We start from the raw sequence: 20,402 nt of genomic DNA on the forward strand, positions 1-20,402 counted from the left end.
TACTAAGTGGTAATTACATTAATGGAATTTTTGTGGTTGTCTTTATTAGTAAATTAAAATAGATTATCTGAATTTATTTATCCCCAGGCTGGAATATAAATCTCCAGAGTTTACCACACTCCTTTAAAGGTCAGTAAATCTATAATTATATTAATTTATCCTGTATATTGAAAGCTTTTGCCAAACCAACTTAAAAAAGCAGGTCCAGTTTTCATCTTTGTAGAATGAAGTCCCTGGAAGCACGTACAAAACTAGCAATTGGACAGGGAGAGGAAAACAGTTCAGACAAAGCATCCATTCTGAAATGTTTAAAATAATTTTATTAAACAATCGTGTTTTACATGTCATCAGACCTAACCCCTGAAGTGCAAAAATGTTTCTGAGGTATTAAGACTGGAGGAAAACAGGCACAGTATTGGTTGTTAGGGATACCGCCCTACAGCACAGTGGAATTTGCAAACAACAGGCCTTTATACAGCATTTACAAGATCAGAGAAAACTGAGAACAAGATTGTATTTGTCTTTAGCCTTGAGAGCCAAAAAGCCCTGATCACTAGCCAGTTCTGTCACATCAGTGAAGACACAGACACAGTTAACACAGGATGATGATAAATATCAATGAGGTGTTTCTAGGCCAATATGTACAGTACTTGAAAAATGAAATTTAACTGCTGTATGCGTGACCAAAATCCCAACTGTCTATCCAGTCCAGCTTAATATGTTGTGCTTATGGTGGCCTCTCTAGTACCAGCATTTTTGTCTACTCTACACAGCTAAGCCACTGCCTCGTGCTCCTGTTTGAGGGCACCTGCCACTCACACTCACTTCAGGTAAGTCTGATGTTTATCAGATTAACTACAGTCAACAGTACAGTATGCTTGTAGCCTGGTATCCTTCTAGCTGCCCTCTTCCCCTCATCCATGCAGTGAACAAGTCTAACTCATGCAGAAAATCTGCTAAAGAAACAAGAACTGATTTTGATGACTCTTCATGTGGAAATGAAAGCTTTATCTCAGAACTGAAAAACTCATGGGGCAAAACTTGCCCTTACCAATTAGTATATTGGTGAGAGTTTTACTCAGTTGAAAAATTGTGCTCCAAAAATAATTTTCTGTGAGGAAAGTTTGGGCAATACTCAATACATGATATCTCCACAAGTCAATGGAAAATAAATGTAAGAAAATGTTTCCAAATTATTAATAAGTAAAAGTCACTTGTTCTAAGTTTCTCTTGGGTTATTTTTAGCCAATACAGCTGAAAACAAATTCCTCCTGAGACACATTTGTTTTCGTGAAAAATGTAATGACAAAAAAGAAGTTATCCTTATCTTACCAGGTGTTTATGAACTTATGAATTTTTCTGAATGTGTCAGGCTTTGTGTAAAAATGGCATGCTTGGAAAGGTTCTCATCTGCAGCATCTTCAGCTTTTAGACCTTACTGAGAAGATGAAGACATGAGCTCTATCGTCAGCACATTCATGGGCAAATGTCATGCAGTCTGATCGCAAACACAATTGAGATTCTCAACATTTTCTAGGCTTGTTACCAACATCACTGCTGCTTACCTACACAACAACATCTAGCAAATCTACAAATACAGAATAGCTGGAATAGAAGCTGGATACCACTGGAGTGTTGCCTTAATATTACTTTTTAATGGAATCATATTTCACAGACGAGAAAGGCAACCCCAAACAAAAAGTGCAAACATATCACTTTCAGTTGAAAACTGGGTTCCAGATGCCACTCAGGGCTGAACTGTTGGGCCAGTTTCTGTGCAGAAGGGTTAGAGAACATACAAAAAAGAAAATGCTTGAAATTCCTAGGATGACAATGCCTGAAATCAGTGCACTGGTGACTGTGTTCATCTGGAAAGGAGGTCCGTTTGGGTGAGCTGTAAGGAGAAGAAAAATGCTCAGGTAAGATCTGGTTATAATCTCTCAGGAGTGCCAAACACTTCTGCCTACCCCTTCCAACACCCAATACACAGTATAATTGCAGTGAAGGAACTAAAACTGTACCTCAGACTGAGCACCCATCTACTTGGATAAAGCTTATCCAAGTACATTTTGATAAGTTATTGATTCTTTCAATACCAGTCATGCTGGTATTGAAGACATATGCCTTCTAAGGTATTATCCCTCATCTGCTAGTGACCAACCTTGACCTGTGCTATTCAAGGCAAGACTATCATTATCCAAGGGCTAACAAGGTAGACATATAAGGATTTGTGGCCTAATCAAGTTAATGAAAGAATTTCTCCCCCAGTATCATTATCTACATCTCAATTCAAAGTTTATATAAATGGGCAGACATATCTGGCACCAGATACCAGACATTCTTGAAGCTTGTTGTACACCTTCAGAGAGGGCTTCTTCATATGCTTATCAATCGTCAGATAAAAAGGTGACATATTTAATGCTTATTGCAGTTCAACAAGCTGTTCATGGACCTGTTCTGAGATAATAGGCCACGTACATCCACAGGCAGTACTGTCTTTTCCAGCAGGAGAGGAAAAAACCATTTGAGTACCAACAAGCATTTGCCATTACCAGTGGTGGAGAGTGAGGTGAAATGACAGTACAGTCTCTATGTGAGAAACCAGACTTCTCCTCCCAGAAGCAGCCACCTGCCCTCAACACCATTAATCCTACCCTCCTCATCCAAGCTGAAAGGAAATCATCACTGTTGATCTGGTTACCCTCCCCTTCTCAACACTGTGCTGCTTTCTGACCACTACAGCAGTAATCTCACCTCACTCTACCTCTGTGCTCTCCACTGGGACAGCAACAGGCAAAGGAAGGGCTGTTGCTCTGGGATGGAGAGACTGCTACTTTTGTTGGATGGGAAGGAAAGGTAGCAGCCATTAACACAGCAAACTGTACACAGCAAATAAAGAATTTGCTTTTTATTATTTTAATTATATCCATGGGTAGTAACACACCAGGGAGCAATTAATTACAGGAAGAACTTTGTTTCCATGACAGGCAAGAAGAGTAGCTGCTTTTATATGTTCTAAGTTGAGAAAAGAAAGGAACAAATAGTGTTAGAGTTCAGAGGACAGGATAGATTCCTTGTCCCACTCAGTCCTCTTATGAAGAAATTCAAGGTGGAATGACCCAATGATAACCTTGATCACCCTTTGTGGATACAAAAATGCTGTTAGCAAGGAATTTTCCTGCTGCTTTCTAAGCCCATGGGATACTTTTCTCTCACAAAGAGATTAGCAAAAGTTCTATAAACTATGAACACCTGCAACCTTGTAGGACTTTGTTTATGGTACAGTAGAAAAATATTTTGACAATGGATGTTTAGGATTTCTAGACAATCAACTGAGGGGGTGGCTGATCCTTTGTCTGATTAGACTACGAAGAAAAAGATCTATAAAAGAGTTTATAAAATAATTAAATAAATCAATCTTGCTGCACAATTCCTGCCTGGGATCTTCTCTCCTCTCCTCCCTACGGCTGCAGGATAATGTAATATTTACTGAGCTAATAATCCTTTCTTATCCATCAGCCACTCCTTGTTACCAGGAGAGAACAGTAAGAGATAGGCTGAAACAAGTGTTCCAAGTGCCCAAAGGAGCAGCAGCCTAAAACTTAAGGAGCTGATCTCCACCACAGCCTATTTCCTTCACTGCCCTAGCAGGGCACAAGTTCTATCCAAGTTTCTCCACAGCCTCTTTGTGTGGTTAAATGCCAGGAGAACAAGAGCTGAAGCTCTGACCTTCTGGCTTTGAAATGTGAACTGAGCTGGACTGCTCCATAATAACCATTTTCCTGCGCTGCTCCTGTGTGGCATGAGCAAATTTTACTGCTTAAGTCTGGTTTTGTATCTGGTGGCTATAACGTACCCTTCACCCTCGTATGCTGTAGCATCAGATCTTCATTTCTATTTCATCATAGGAATTAAAAGATGCAATGTAGATGGTGCTGGGTACACAAATTAAAGTGAGAATTCCAATTGCTCACCAATTGCTTTTTTTTCAGCATGTTGGTATCGACTCATTTAAGCAAAAAAAAAAGAAGGCAAAAAAATAAAAAAAACCCCAGTGCATAGATATTAATCAAAATGGTTCATCTCCTCAGTTCTGCTTCCCTCATAAACCCTCTTTTATGTTTCTTGGAATTCTGATTAACTTACCAAGCTGTGAATTGTTGGTTGGCGTCTCATCTATATAAAAAAAAAATGGCATGTGTTATATTTTTAAAATACCTCTGCCTACCTCCTCCCCTCTTGCAACACAAAAGCCAATAGTCATAGTTTTATTTTAAAAATACATCAGCTCTACTTGCCACATTAACTAGCAGGTTTTAGCATCTCTGTTAGAATATGGACAATAACATTAATTGCATGTTATTGCTTCATTTTTAATATTAAATGGATATTAAAATATTAACTAATATTTTTAATGTCTAGTGGAAAAACAAACCAACACCATTATTAAATCAGGAACCAGTTCTGTTGTCTCTCTCAGTAAAAATACAACCATAAGCACCATGTTATATGCAAGTCCCTTCACTGTTAATCATATTATAAAACAGCTCTATAGGAAAAAACTTGAGTTTTACAAGAAAAAACATGTCAGCGACTATAAATTATTACCAAAAAGCTCTTTTCGCCATGCTCATTTTCCTCTTGGCAGTTCCATAGTGGCTTTATATTCAGGGTAACACTTGTATTTTGTCTTCAGTTTTTGCTTACTTACCAGTGTCCATTTCAGAATTACATTTCTTGTCACTATTTTGGAGTTTTTTGTGCAATTTGTAAGCACAGCTCACATACACATTTGTTTTGAGCCGCTGTCTCCTAAGCTTAAGTGAGACATCCATCAAAAGCTACATAACTTCAACTTCCCAAGTAAGTAGCTGCTTTGTTTCCATACAGAGACTAAAACATTTTCTTCTGTGTACGGCTCCCGTAATGACTCATTTTAGATTAACAAAAAACGTATAACATTTCTCTGGAAAGAGCCAAACGTTGGAAATATGAGTCCAGAACTACACAGGAGAAGGACCATCACTCTTTTGCAGCAGCACTATTCAGTTCCTACCAAGGCAGCTGCATCAGCAGCTCCATTGCCAGGACAGCTGGTGACAGGATTTGTGGGGAGGCCTGGCTACCTTGAGGAGCCTCTGCAGGCACTGATGTGCACAGGCCAGCCCCAGGACAGCTGCAGCTCCACCCTAAATGAGGGAAGTGAGTGGCTGCACATCTGTGCATCTGCGGTCCTGCTACTGGCATATGGACTGTAGCGAGCCAGCTGCAACAGGTTTGATGGGCTCAGGACAAATGTATGTCTGCTAAAGCAAGACCTGAGCTGGCTTTGAAAATAGTGTAAGCACTTCCATGCATCACCACTACAAACCAAGGCTACACCCTGGCATTCCTCATTGAAAATTTAACTAAATTTAAAAAAAAATTATCCAAAATTATCCAAATTTATCCTAATTTATTCATCATCTAGATAGTTTTAGTCAAGTTCTCTCACGATCTTCCCCCTTTTATTTTGTTAATTATAGTATTCATAAGCCTCCTGGGTTTTATGAGCTTATTTTCACAATGGGAAGTGACAGCAGGACTAATTCCCTCTTTCTGCTCCCAAAGAAAAAGAGAAATGCAAATCATATTGCAGGACTTGCCCAATGTCACTCATGAAATTCGTGGCAGAGTTTAGAATTGAATTCCATTTTTGTTCAAGTACTTCTCATTAAACCATCCTTCTGTCATCATGAGTGGAATGCTCCAAAAGCATACTATGAAGATAGAGAAATCAAAAAACCTTTACCCACCCACTTTTAGAATACACCTAAAAAAATAGTTTCCTTTTTCAGTCTTATTCATGATTTCATTTAAACAACCTCAACTGTTGCCATGAAATTACAAAATTGTTTATCCTTTCTTTGGGACCATTAAACATCCATGGGCAGATTTCTTTGCTTGAAGCTATGCAGTATTTAAAGGTAATTGATAAGTATCCTTTTTGTTTTGAATTGTAAAAATAGCATTCACAGCATTTGAATCATGAGCTATATTACCTACCAGGGGTTGCTCATATAACAAGCTGTATCTAGTTTCCATTCCTTGCCTAAGGCAGCACTACTGCAGCATGTGTGTTTGGCTGAGCCAATCCGTCACTCATTTCCCATATATACTCATGTGTGCAACTTTGAAGTTAGTTCTACTTTTTCTTGACTAATCTGATAGCAGCAGCTCAAATGGACCATGTATAATGCAAAAAAATTACGGATTTTCATTGCAGAAATGCTGCTCTTAATGGAACCTATTTGTTCTAAAAGGTGGTTCCCCATTCTGGAGGGTCAGTTGCTCTCTTTGTGGATGGAGACAACTACTCGTCATTTAAAGAAGAATTTTATTCTCAAGTGCTTAAATTCGTTTTCCTAGACCATCTTCAGTCCTACTCTCAGTATCCTAAATCTAAGAGGGCTGAAATCAGTTGCTTAACTGCAACTACTTATAAATACCTGCAATTTCTAAAATTTAAACTGCAGTCACATAAATTATTTTCAGAGACTGCAGGTTGCATTTAGAGCTGCCTCTTTCTTTTTCCTAAAAGCTTCAGCAATAAAAATGAAAATCATAGAATTTTACCCTCAATTTAAAGCAGTGGATTTTAGCCCACTGTTTAAAATTTACAATGGTTTTGTCCCATTCCTTTCTTATAGCTGAAGGCTAAGAATAGTGTGCATTAATTTTAGACAACATGTAGATAAAAACCCAGAGGGAAGCTGGAAGAAATGGTGAATAGAAAGTGACAGTGAATATTCATTATCCATCCAAATTAAATTGCAACACTGAACACAGTACCTTAAATTCTATTATCTTCAGTGAAATCTGACAAAAAAAGAAGTCAATCCATTGAATTTAGGCTTTTATAATGGCCTTATATGTATAACAGTATCCCACCATGATTTTATTGGAGGAGGAAGCATGTGAGAGCCAAGCATAAATACTAGCTCAAAATTCCTACCAAAGAAAGTAGTAAAAAATATAGTAAAAAAATACTCAACACTTGTAAAAAAATACACAGCAAACTAACAGAGAATTCACCCTTTAAGTCACTGCAAATTTACATTAAACTACAAAACATTTCCCCAGGTTTCTGAAATTCCTGCATTCCATAGAGAAAGACTGTTTATTCCTACCACTCCTTGTAATGATGGGGCCAGCAGAGATTACAGCATTGCCAGATGTGCTCTGAGGGCTCCAAGTTGTCCTTCCACCAGTGTCTCTTCTTTCTCTGTTACTGCAGATCTGAGTGGTCAATCAAAACAACCACAGATTCAGAATGGAACATAATTGTGGCCTTTTGTGCTTCCTTCTTTAATATAAACTCTTTGATAAGTAATACTACGACTTTGATTTTATTTCTTAGTATGCATTAAATTACTTTGCAATAAAAACATCTACAATATTGCCTAGAAGTGTATTTTATAAATGCCTGGCTTCCCATTGTATTTTGCCTCACTTTGTTTACCAAACTACATTGCTCTTGCATACAAGATCCATCTTATAGTATATTAAATTTTCAGTAGTTAATTTCCCAAAGCTATGTTTACAGACAGTTTTCCCCAACAAATCTGTTTTGCTTGACAATCCCTATTCTAGCAAGCTTCTCGAGCGAGGGTTTGCACATCTTCCATGGAGTTCTAAATAGCAATGACTCACATTAAATCCCCAGCACTCTCATCTGTAATCCGCCTTTGACATCTGTAACCTATCATCTACCTTAATCTAGGGTACTCAAGCATGCTTCAAATAAGAGCATTTATTCAGTTTCAGCTTCTTGTGAAAGAACTTCAAAAACCTCAGAACACAAATTGAATACAAAACGAAATGTGTTACGTAAATGGGTAACATCATATGAAATAATGTACAAAATTTCAGAAGTATACTGGACTGACAGCACTTTAAAATTCTAAATGGGGAGTCATTCGATAGGAAACAATGCTGTGTTCTGAAGACATCACAGAAGTTTGTGTTTACATGTTTATTTAAATGTTTCAATTTTCAAAATATATTTGTTGTCCCTGATACTCCTAAAACTAGTTCATTTTGGAGACATAACCTCATGAACTTCAACAAAAGAATAGTTTCCAAATGGTAAGGGAGATGATAATAAAGTATAAGGGGCATAGTATCTTTTTCATTATGAGAAACTTTCACAGATTTTTCTTGTCAGTATAACAGCATTTCCTATAGCTTTAAGTTTTCCATAAATTCTATTTTAAGATATTTGTCCTCATCCACTGTGATGCTGGATACCTTACTACTAAGAATATCAACCTGAAAGCCATCTCAGAATTCTTACTTTTAAAAACTAAAGACCACAAGGCAAAGCAGTCATTTCTCATATATTCAGTAACCTGTGTTTTGCAGGTCTAGTATTATTTTATCTCCAGATAAATGTTCACTCCAGACAGTGTTCATTTCCATATTCTTCATTAGTTGTTCCACATTACTTCAGACACAAAAAACATTCTTACTTCAGTCCCTACCAGTCGCTTTCATTCTGTGCCATCCAAACTTCCATAAAACTTGTGCGTAGAACCCCAGTGTGCCTATTTTATATCCAGATAACTAAGAACTTACTGGCACAAGAAAGGGACAGTCATCTGCTCTGCACAGCTTTGTCACGCAGTGAAGGAAGACTGTCGACATCTTCTGGTTCTTGTGCTTCACAAAGCGAAACACCTCAAAGGAAAACCGGCCCATTTGACTCTTGCCGTTTTCAATTATGGTTGTCTGCGGATCCTTGTCACAGCTAGTTTTTGCAGAGAAGAGTAAAACTGGGATGAGCAGCTCTGTTAGTATTTTGAAGCTGTTAGCTGAGAATAAGATGACTTAAGCAGCAAGTTCAATGCTTTAGTTCCTTGGAAAAGAACACAGTGCAAATATCTGCAGACACAATCTGCCTGTTAGGCTGCAGCTCCCTGTGCTGAAGCGCATTCCTAAGAAAACACTATGCTTTGTTTTGCAGCACTGCAGCTGTAACCAAGGTACCATTTAATTCCAGTGCCCAAAGAAACTTGAGACCTGAAGCAAAAAGCAATCAGGTATGCTAACCAGTATAGACAGGTAACTCCAAATGAAGACAGTATCGCTCCAGTAGGTGTCACAGATAAAATTTAATCTGAGATACTGCCAAGATGTTTTTCAACGCTCCAATTCAAATAAATGTTATAACAGGAAGTAGAAGCAGGAGCATCTATTTATATTTAATCATTTGCTTAACTACTTTCCTGGATTGGAGTCTCTGATGTTTTATATCACTGTCATTCACCACATTTACCTTTGGTAAAATAAAGGCCAGTTTAGCCATTCACTTTGAGAGTTTATTTTATCTCTATCAGAACTATTTTGGTCATATACTTTTCTACCTTTATAATTCTTATGATTTTGCACTTGCTTCTATGTTTACGTTCACACACAAATAAGTTCTGACATGTTAGCTATAAACCTAGCCCTTGGCCTGCCTGCTAATAATGCTTAAACTTTCCAGGCAGCTTAAGACACCACTATTGAAGAGATTTATAATTATTCTTTTTAAAGAAGGACCAACAAAATATTGGATTTGCACAGGGCCTACCTGAAGAAAAGATCATATCGAAGATCATCACTAGGATTGCCAGACGGTGTGGTGTAACAGTAGTCCATCAAAACATTCCACCTGCACAGGGAGTAAAGTGATAGATCAGGGAAGCAGCAATGCAAGACTGGGGGTGTGAGTGAGGTGAGATGAAAGGACAGTACAGGAAAGCATACAAACAGTAATGCAGGCTGTTATAGAGAAACTGTATTAAACACATCACATACAAGTCGTCCTGTTTCTCCAATTACTTAGAAAATTAAAGAGCACAACACAGCAGCAGAATTGTATAAACGAAATCATTTGGTTTCATGCAAGTCAACCACCATACCAACACACACTGTACACCTCCTCTCAGAAATCATGGCCACATAGGACTAGAAATCAAAACCAACCCACTAAATTAAAAGCCCTGGATTTTCTCATACAGTGGCCTTTTCTAAAATAAAAAAACAATATAGGATTTAAAGTATCATTCAGGAAAACTTTCATGTGAGAACTGAAGCAAAATATGCATTCACTGTCAAGGACCTGACACCCTCCGTCTGAGAGCAGTGGTTATTGAACACCCACCATTACTTTGAAACACAAAAGCTATGAGGAAAGACAGATGCTTCTAAATCAGATAAGTAACAAGAGCTGAAAAGCTGACAAGACAAGAAATAACACCCTTTATGGTACCTGCCATCAAGGTTGGTTGCTCTTACAGCTGCATATATTTTGGTTTTCAAAGGCAAGCCTGTACTTGGAATAATGAGTTGCTGGCTGTAGGTTGAATCCTGTAAAACAAACATTGCCTCAATTGTAACAGAATTTCCACTGTAACAACCCATCTGCATCCACAGACTGAGCTCTCATCAATTTTTCTGACCCTTCTGTGTAGAAAGATCATTTACTATGCCCTCTGTAAGGGAACAAGCAAAAAAGCAGTGCTGGAGCACTTGCCTACAAGTTTGTCTGTAAAGACTGGCTTTTCCCCATGCAATAATTTAGGAGAGTCTATGATTTAACAAGGTAGTTGGATCAGTGAGTAAAGAAAATGTATCATTCATTGACGCTGACAATGACATTCATAGACACAAGTCTAGCAGAACTTGCAGGCAAAAACAGGAGCTACTCTGGTTTTCTAAAGAAGGAGCTTTACTGGGTTGTCACACTGTACTCTTTCCCAGGAATGTTTGCTAAGTTTATTTGAATTAGGGGAGACAGCAATGCCATGAGGTGTTATATATTTTAAGATATAGTATGGGAGAACAGAGACATTCTGTTATGCAAAAATGTAGTTTCTATGGAAGCTGGCTTCTTGACAACTATCACTAACAAACTTTTCCATTTAAATTCTAGTATTTCAAAAGAGCTGTTTCAAGAAAGTTGTATTCAATGTAAAATTTGGGAATTCCACATATACTACTATTTCAATATAGCTGTTTTACTGGGGGTTTTTTGTTCGAAGTCTGAGCCATTAATATCACTTTAGCAACAAAGACATGAAACAGATCTGTGTCAGATATATTAATTCAGAATATCAAAATGCACTATCTGGCAAAATCACTTATGTCAAACACGTTGCTAATGCAGATAGCACAGCAACTCTGTTGAGACCTCTTGTGAAAGGTCAAAACACCTAATACATATGAAAAAAATCTGGTAAATAGGATTTCAACTGGGTTCATTGTGGCAATCGAGACCATGGCAAGCAGCAGCTGACAGCAACAAGGAGTTTTACACCAGAGATCAAGTGATTTTTTTAAATTAACAGCATGCCCAATATCCAATCGGTGCAGTATCAGAGGCCTTCCGGTAGGTTTGCCTTCTTTCAAATTAATTATACATTTCTATAACACATAGCTCTGCCACATTTTGTAAATGATCAAGAAGTGCAAAATCTTCACTATTACATTCCATAGTTGCTCTTTTACTCTTTAATAGTAGTTTTTATTCATTTAGACAGACGTTTGCAAAAAGGCATGAAAGCACAGGGACACTTAGGCTTTGTGAAAGCCTATTAAAGCCCATTTTGCTACTAAACTCTGAGTCTACCAGAACAGCTCTTCTTATCTTTCCAAACAATGACATGTACCAGCATCACAAAGTAAATGTAAACACTTTGTGAGGGAGCACAGAGGTGAGCTGAGAAGATGACGAGTCAATGTTAAGAAATAACACTACAGCTAAATTTGGAAAAGACAGCTGCTTGCAGTCAAGAGACACATCTGTACACAACCCCTCATCACTAGGAAGGCTGGACATGAGCCTTGAGGCCTCTCCCAAAACCAGGACTGCTAACAGGGATGAAGGGAGCCCACAAGACAGCAGGTGCCCGAAGAAGCACTCCCCACAGGAAACAATGCAGGCAATGCACAATCCCCCCATGCATTTATCCAGCCCTAGGAAGCGAAGCAGGAGGGCATATCCACCACTGCAATCTGCCAGCCTTGGCAGTATTATTCATGACAGTGCTACTCACTAGGGCAAGTAATATGACTGCTATCAGAACAAAAACCAGCACTGTTCATGGTCAGTTTGCAACCTTACAGGAGCAGGGAGGATGACAGCATATTTTGGCATGGGATACTTAAGGAAAAGAGGTGTTCACTATGAGCATCAACAGCGTTTATTCCTGACTCTTTTGCTGAATTGGGCCCTGAAGGGCAGTCAACATTTGGCAGTCAATGCTTGGCTTGACTGAGAAATTTGCCCACCCTCATTCTACCCCATCTTTTTGATCCAGGTTTATTTAAAAATGAGAGAACTATAATCATCATTTTAACAGATTATAGGTTGTTATTTGGAGCTGTGCTCTTTCAAACAAACATGATTTTTTAGAGCATGCCATTGAAAAATGCCCTGTTGCAATATTTATAGCTCATTATGTTCAAAGCATAAAGCATTGACTTTTAAATCAGTTGCATGAATTATAACTCAGCAGCATGATGGCATGAATAATAATGCAAAAAAAATCGGATTCATAATTTACAAAAATGATGCTTGATAGATTGAAAAATTGATATTTAAATCAGGTATTTAAAATGTATGAGTAAAAATTTTAATCAACACAAAAATACAATTTTAGGGATTAATGTTAAGTAGAGGTCCTTGCATTTTTCATGTTTTAGTGTCACCAACCCATTTTACATGGTAAAAGCTTTTACAATAACGCATATTAGAGTTAAATTATCTAAAACATAAGGAAGAAGCATTGGATGAAAACTGTAATAATTATTAACCCTTAAAATCTTTAAAGTCCACACTGTAAGGCAACATATGCATCAGGCTATAGATTTGAAACACATACATCCTTCACTACAATCACGGATGATTGAAACACTCTGATGAAGCTTGAACATAAAAATACCCCAGCCAAAGGGCTACAGTTTATTGCTAAGGGAATAGGCCTGGAATAATTTTACAGAATACTACAGAGTACTCTCTGTTTAGGCACAAAGCACCTATACACACTCAGAAACATAATAAATGCAAACAAAAGTATGCACTCTGGAGTATGATTGCTATTGTTACAATTGATTAGTCACATGGCACTACAAACTGAAAGCCAGAGCAGTAAATTGAGGAACTGTATAAATACGGACCAAAAAGAATGTATCTGTCCTCAAAGACCAGCCATATAAATACAAGACAGCAGGCACATGCAAATAGAAAGGGAAAAGGGATTCAGAGATGAAAGACGCCTCGAAGAAGGGCTTGGTTCATGGGAGGAGCGGGAAGGAAATAGCAAATTATGCAGAGGAATCTATACTTTGGTCTGCTAAACCAGTTTGTACCCACATCGTGCAGAGATTTAGTCCAGGTCATACTGTGTTTTATACTCACATTGTAAAGCAACAAATTCAAAGTGCTAATAAATGTACCATTGTTCTCTCTTACAGAAATAGCAGCTGATGACCTACAACAAAACCAGAAACCAAAAACCATCATGAAGAAAGATACCTTATTTTTGGTTTTGCATACTGCGCTGGGTTTCATTATTAAAAAACTCAATGAGTCATATCACAAGGAGTTAATTTATGCATTTGGGTTATAAACTTCAGAAACAGGAATTTATAGTGGAAATACTGACAGTCTTAACTATGCAGAAAATAATGGAAACACGAATCAGAAAAATAATTAGCAGAGAGGCAAAGTGACAAAAAGGAACCCACCTTACATGATGTACAAGGTTTACTCACAGAAATATTTTCTCTTGCATTCTATATTTACAAGCTTATGAACTATTTCTTGAAGAATTATCTCCTTTTTTTGCTGCTATAATTTTTCAGAAGAACATCTGAATTTTAAAGGAAGTTTTACATTATCTAAGGGTCTCTTCATAATAGCAGCTCTTCATAAACTACGTTATCTCATATAATGATGCTACAGAATTTTCTTTTTCATTGCAACCCCTCTTCTTTTGGTGTTTTTTTCCTTTCCCCTTACTCTTACACAGCTAAAAATTGCTACATGGTCAATGCTGTTATGGTATGCACATATACATGCTTACACAAACATGGGGAGGAAACACACAGAAGTGAAAAATCACACTTACGAAGCGAGCTGGGTATTGTTAACCAAGTACTCCAGTGGGTAGCTACAGCTAAATTTGTACAGAAGCCCAGGCAAATAGCTGATAATCGTTGGTGGGTCTGGTGTGTCAATGTAGCCTGAAACATTACCTATCTGTACCACTGAGGTATTTCCATAAGCATTGATACCTCGAGCTGAGGATACCTATTGAGGAAGACAGAAAATTAATATTAGCTGGAATTTAACTGTGGAACAAAAGATCTTAAGGACACTGATGGTTTAGCCCATAATTTATCCTGAAATATCGTCACTAAAACCTTCAAAAATTAATTTCGTTTAATAACAACTTCCCTGTGTTCTATTTGCACCTCCCTGGAATCATGCATATACAATTCACAAGCTGTATCCCTGTTCTTAGAACAGACTTGAGCAACATTTGAAAAAAATTATGGATCTTGGAAGCATATCTTTTGGTAGATAATTTTTTTTCTCTACATTCCCAATGAATTCATATGACTTATTGGGAAAAACTATTCTATTACAGTTAAAAAGTACTATCTTACAATGAGCTTCCATATGCAAGAAAAAGGTAAATACACAATCAATTTCATTCACAGAAGGAATATTCTCTCACTGTTGAGCTTTGGTTTGGACCCATCAAAAACAAGGTACTTTATAAGCAGACACAAGCCAAATAGCTGAACTTTGAGTCTGTGTTGTGTTTATATTATTCATTTCTAAATCTTAATTTTAAACTATAAACTGCCAGAAATTACAGAGCTGAAAAGTAATACAAGCTTAACCACAATGCAACCTAAATTCCATCCATGGGCACGTGCTATTCTGTATTGCTCAGCTCACAGAGTGTGCAGAGCTTGCAAGAACACGCAGCTCTCAAGAAAACTGAGGGACACTTTCCTCCTGGTAGCAGCCCAGCTCCACTCCATCTGTAGCTACTGATCTGGGTAAGGGGGTGGTCTGAAAGTAGCTGAGAAGCATCACAAATTCCTTTGTCTGTAGGCATATACACAATGAGGTAAATTAACATGGCACTGGGCTTCTACGGTAGCATTTCTGCTGTATAACTGTATTAGCAAAACAGATGTTCTCAGTAGCATTAGAACACATGGTTTCTTAAAAAAAAATTTCATTATTGAAGAATCATCCTGAGGTGCACATGAGTTGCAATATTTTGCATTAAGTAGCACAGGACACACAGCAGGAACTTGTCCACAGAAAACACACCTAAAAGACAGAAACAGGCGAGCATTTTGCCAATAGCATACTTCGTAATTTGCTGAATGGTGCAAAAATGTTGAAAATAGAATTTTCCAGGATCTGAGTTTTGCCTAAGTGCTATAGGCTAAGGTAGTACAGTCAACTACAACTCTTAACTTCCTCGCCACCCTACTCCCATAAAGTAAAAAGTTGAGTCTGTTGTATTACAGAAAGACCTGGGTTTTACACAAGTTCTGCCTGAACTGTTGTCTTCCCTTTACTTTTGTTGAAAATTAGCTTGAAGGTCTTTGCTGTGAAACACTGCCAAGAAATGCAGGGGAACATACTACTCCACTGTGGGAGCAGTGCTCCCTGCTCCTGTTTTGTCTTCATTTTGGGGCACAGCACGAATAAACAGAAAGGATGGGAGGAATATTTTTGGTTATATTTTTCGCAGCTGCTACTTTGTCTGTATTCAGTGCAGCCTGTTGGGGGACTTCATGAGGAGCTACAATTATTTGGACTTGTCAGACTGGGGGCTCTTGCTTTGTTTTTTAGACATCAAGCTCTTATGATCATAACCAAGAGCAAGTCCAGGGAGTTTACAAGGTGACCAGCTACACAAGAACAGGAAGAAGTGGCTTCCTGGAATGGTCTTCTACTGCAAGTCATGGAGTTGCTACAGTTGGAAAAGAGAGCCTTGAATTGGCTGAACTGGTTTTTTGTCGAAATTTTAAAAGAAAACTCAGTCTAAGGCAAAGAGGTCACAGAGCATATCAAACATTTCAGCCCAGTTTCAGCAAAATTATTAACAACAAAACAGGGGGCTTGTTATAAAAGCTGACAGGGATCAAGTACAAGAATTCCAGAGAGAATAAAAGCCTTAAAAATAATACATTTTTCCACTTGTTTTCTTAAGTTATTCATAGGTACTTTGATACAAGTCATCACTGCTTACTCAATGTGATACACACAAACTGTGAAAATCTCCACTTCTGCAAGATCCAAGGCATGGTCAGCAACAGTTTTAGAAATGCCTTGAGAAAAAAATTAAAATTATACTTTCTAATCAGAGGACAAATGTGTGTCCCACCATATTTTCTCAGTAGTAATCAAGATTATAAGTTACCAGCTTTCTCTGGTTTTCTTTGATATATGCAATATGTTTCTAGCTGGGTAAGACAAAGTAAATATCTATAAAAGATACAATGCTGTGAAGAACATTCACTTGATCCTAAATAGCTATGCTACTTTGATTTGGTCTTACCACTAAAGTGTTTCCACAAGATTCCAAAGTACTTAGATTGATGATGAAAATGACCACTGCTGGAAAGGTGTTGTTATTGATGAAGCCCCTGCAGTGGGCATCCCCATGTTTCCCATTCAGTGCCAGATCTGTCTCAGAATAACCAGAGAAAAGAACGGTGCAAAAATTTATCTTCATAGTAATTGTCTGTACTCCACAGAAAACATTGATGTCTCGCTCAGCTGCAAGAAGAATACAGGGGAAGACACTGTAAAAAGATTTGAAGTAATCATCATATAACCATTGTAGCAGTTAGTCTAGCATTGTGACTTCCAATCAAATAAATTTTTACACTTCAGTCGCAGCAAAATATTAGAATATAAGGGTAGGAATTGCAAATCTGAAGAACAGATTTGACTCTACCACCTCACTAAAGAAAAAATCAAGAATTAATATAGTAACATAGTGTAACCAAGCAAGAAACACATTAATCTAAAATCCCCCAGCAAACCTTCTAGTGGCACATTAATGAAATGAAACACTGCAACAGAGTAGAAAACAGCAACTGGTTAAATACTTGGAGTCTGATTAAGCAGCCTCCTCTGGAACAGAAATTTCTGGCAATTTTGAGGAATTGAGGAGGCCAAGCTCTGCCTCCCAGCCCACTCTGGCATAGAACCTGGCATGAAAACATTTTTCTGATTTATCTGGCGTCCACTTTGCATGAGATCACAGTCTCAGGCTGTGCAGACTTTGAAGTACAATCAACAGCATATCAGAGCAATTTATTATGATGTCTCTAAAGCTGGTTTTTCCTGGGCTTTGAGGGTTTTTGTTAAGAACCATCAGCTTGAGCTTTAATTAAAAAATCAGTTGGCTCTTGAAAGACAATGATCAATACTACAAAGCATCTTGCAATCTTTCATTCTGCGCGTTATGACAACACAAAAGACCTAGAAAGCAGCAGCTGTTAAAACTGATCAATTTTTGAACAGCAAAAGCCATCTCTGGACAATTTGACCTTCTATTCAAAAGTTCTGAAGATTTTTATGTACTGAATGGAAAGCATCAGGTTCAGATACAGGCACAAGCAACAGACTGTTTTGCTTTACAGCTCTGATATTGCTCTTCTTCAAGGTCTTCTTTGCCTGTAGATGACTGGGGTGTTGTTCTGCTGTTTCCCCCTAGTGCTTTACAAAAATACACACTGCATTGTGTTAAACACAGACATTACTCCTTTACATAACAACTAATTTATTACATCTGCTTAAAGATTAAGTGCTATTTAAAATTGTAGAACAACTTCAGTCAATACTATACCATTAAGCCTGCTGAAATGAATTGTTTCACTGCGTTGTCACAGCAGAGAGGAAATGAAATCTCCATTCTAATGAACTAGTTCTTCCCCCATGGTACAGGAGCACAAGCAGTTTAATTTAGACAGCTTTAATGGTGGCTTTCAAGCCAAAACAATCAAGTGCAGGAAATAACAGGCCAAACTCAGTCCTGCACTAATGCCGTGATAAATGTTACTCACTGGGTGTAAATTTGGGCAGAAAGGTACTGGAGGAAAGACAGGAGTTGAAGTGATTTGGCATGAAATTCTCCTGGTTTGTACACAATCATAATCCCACTAATGTAATGCACAAAGATGAGGAAGCAGCATGCCTTGGTTTTCACTACAGGAGGACTATTATGATCCATTTAACGAGTGTACTAAGGTAGAGGGACCAGTACAGAAAGGCAAATGGTAAAGTGAATTCACGCTTCCTTGGACTGATGCACAAAACAAATTGTAACAAATTGCAGGATGTAACACAAAGCAGTTCAGTTAATTTTATAACTCACTTCAAGCCTTTTCAACAAGCAGGATATTAACTTCACCAATTAAGTTACCATTACTGCTTGCAAAATTATCATTTGACACTATGGGAAATGAGACCATACCATACAAAGGCAACTTTTGTGTGATACAGGAGGATAAACAATCTTTCCAAACTGAACCTTTTCTGCCCACTACTTCATGAGGAAGTATTGCTGCCAAATTAATCCATTCTGGAAATAAAACATTTTTTGTTCAGAGATTAATCTTAAGCCAGTCCCAAACAGATCTAATGCCCCCTTAGATGTTAAATATCTAGCTCATTTCTTGACAAATCAAGAAGTTAAATATTATTCCTATATAAGTTAAAGGAAACAAATTAACAAAAAAAGTATTTGCATTCCTGCATTAAAAGCTTCTGGTTTTCTCAGTAAGAGGAGCGATGATTTGGAAGTTACTGTACCCAACTGATGAAGCCTTAAATGTAATGACCTCTCTGTCACAGAGTTTCCATACAGGCAAACCACTTGGTTTCTTTCTGACTCAAATCACACAAGCTATCTCTGCAGTCAGCAGTGCTCATTAATGTGTCTCAAGCAAGAGAGTAAAGCTCAAGAGGTACACAGATCCTACAGTAACAGAGACCATCTTGAACTATGGGCAGACTCATGGTGACAAATGCTGGGAGCTCCACTGACCACTTCTAGGCTGCACACATTGCCAACTCACCCCAGGACAGGCAGCAAAAAACCTTCAGATAACAAGAGTTTTCCACAGAACACCATTGATAAAAGTCATTCCACCAGAACAGGCGTGAAAAGATCTGTGTCGATCAAAACCATTTTCTCTGCATGAACCTCCTCTTTGATCAAATCACTCCCTTGATATTGAATTAAAATGCATAGTGTAAGTGAAAAAGATGCCACATTTCCTCAGTCCCTACTAAGTTCTCAACATGTACTTAAAACAAGAACCCCCTGAATCAGAACTGCACTTCCCAACCGGAGACAGACTGCTATGGCTCTATGCCCCAAAAGCCTTCTAAAAGCTATGCTTTACTGCAATGCAGAACTAAAGTTCTTTCCCTAGGTAAGCTCTCTGAAGGACAGCAAGATCTAACTTAATTATATATTCTCTAGAACACATCTAGCTTTTAGTATAAAAAAATCACTGCATTTTCAGTCTACCAAAAACTGGGCTATTTTTCCTTCCTTCCTGATGACTGCTGCATATCTGCACTCTAAAATAAACCTGCAAACTGCAGAAACAAAAGTTCTGTCTGATTGTCATCCTATTTATGCAGAACCATTCCTATTCAAGAAGTCACCTAAGCAATGAATGATAAAAGCACAAACAAATGAAAAATGGATGAGCTCCATGGTTCCTCTAGGAAGGCTTCATTTCTCCTCTTTGTTGAAGACAACTTCTGTTTCTTAACAACATTTAAAGAAAAAGAGGAGACAACTTCAAGACCCAATGGCTTCTTCAGTATCTGCACACCCTGCCTGGAACTCCAGCTAACAGCAAGAAAGACTCCTTGTGTGGAACAAATGAGGAACAGGAAGAAATCCATAACCAAGACTGCGAGTAGTATCTCAGTCTGGGAGATACAGGTTTTAACATGTTCTCCTTTTTGACGTCTCTCTCACCTCTCCCCTCACAGTTGAACCCCAAGGGCCCTGATGCAGCACCCCCAAAACCACAGCCTCAGCCAAGTGCTGGGGAAGCCAGCACATGAAGAGTGAGCCCCTTCTCCCTGCAGAGGCTCTCTCACCCATCCTCAACAGCCTCTCAGCTGCACGAGCCCCAAACCCTTAGCAGACCCTTCTGCATACTGAAAATAGCACCTGTCAAATTTGGGGACAAAAGGGGTTTCTGGCTTTTACCTCCATTTCAGATGCACAACTAACAAACAATTGTTTTTCTTTCCTAGGTCTCAAAACCAACAGTAAGACTGTTGATTAAATTCCAGCCTTTGAATT

At 38.1% G+C, this 20,402-nt stretch overlaps 1 protein-coding gene across 1 annotated transcript in view; it reads right to left on the minus strand.

Annotated features, from left to right (window-relative positions):
• Positions 1-295: 295 nt before the first annotated feature.
• Positions 296-20,402, minus strand: part of ZPLD1 (zona pellucida like domain containing 1) — a 106,713-nt gene continuing 86,606 nt past the window's right edge. The window contains exons 4-12 of the mRNA XM_042031635.1: positions 16,620-16,840; positions 14,157-14,338; positions 13,445-13,517; positions 10,295-10,392; positions 9,614-9,694; positions 8,617-8,788; positions 7,170-7,278; positions 4,147-4,176; positions 296-1,894 (exon numbers count right to left, since the gene is read on the minus strand). Of these exons, the coding sequence (XP_041887569.1) occupies positions 1,719-1,894; positions 4,147-4,176; positions 7,170-7,278; positions 8,617-8,788; positions 9,614-9,694; positions 10,295-10,392; positions 13,445-13,517; positions 14,157-14,338; positions 16,620-16,840 (1,142 nt within the window). The 3' untranslated portion in view covers positions 296-1,718. The remainder of the gene's footprint in view (positions 1,895-4,146; positions 4,177-7,169; positions 7,279-8,616; positions 8,789-9,613; positions 9,695-10,294; positions 10,393-13,444; positions 13,518-14,156; positions 14,339-16,619; positions 16,841-20,402) is intronic.

This window comes from Corvus kubaryi, unplaced genomic scaffold (genome assembly GCF_017639235.1).
Source record: "Corvus kubaryi isolate FWS band 111438036 unplaced genomic scaffold, C.kubaryi_AGA036_p1.0 37341, whole genome shotgun sequence".
NCBI classification, from domain to species: domain Eukaryota; kingdom Metazoa; phylum Chordata; class Aves; order Passeriformes; family Corvidae; genus Corvus; species Corvus kubaryi.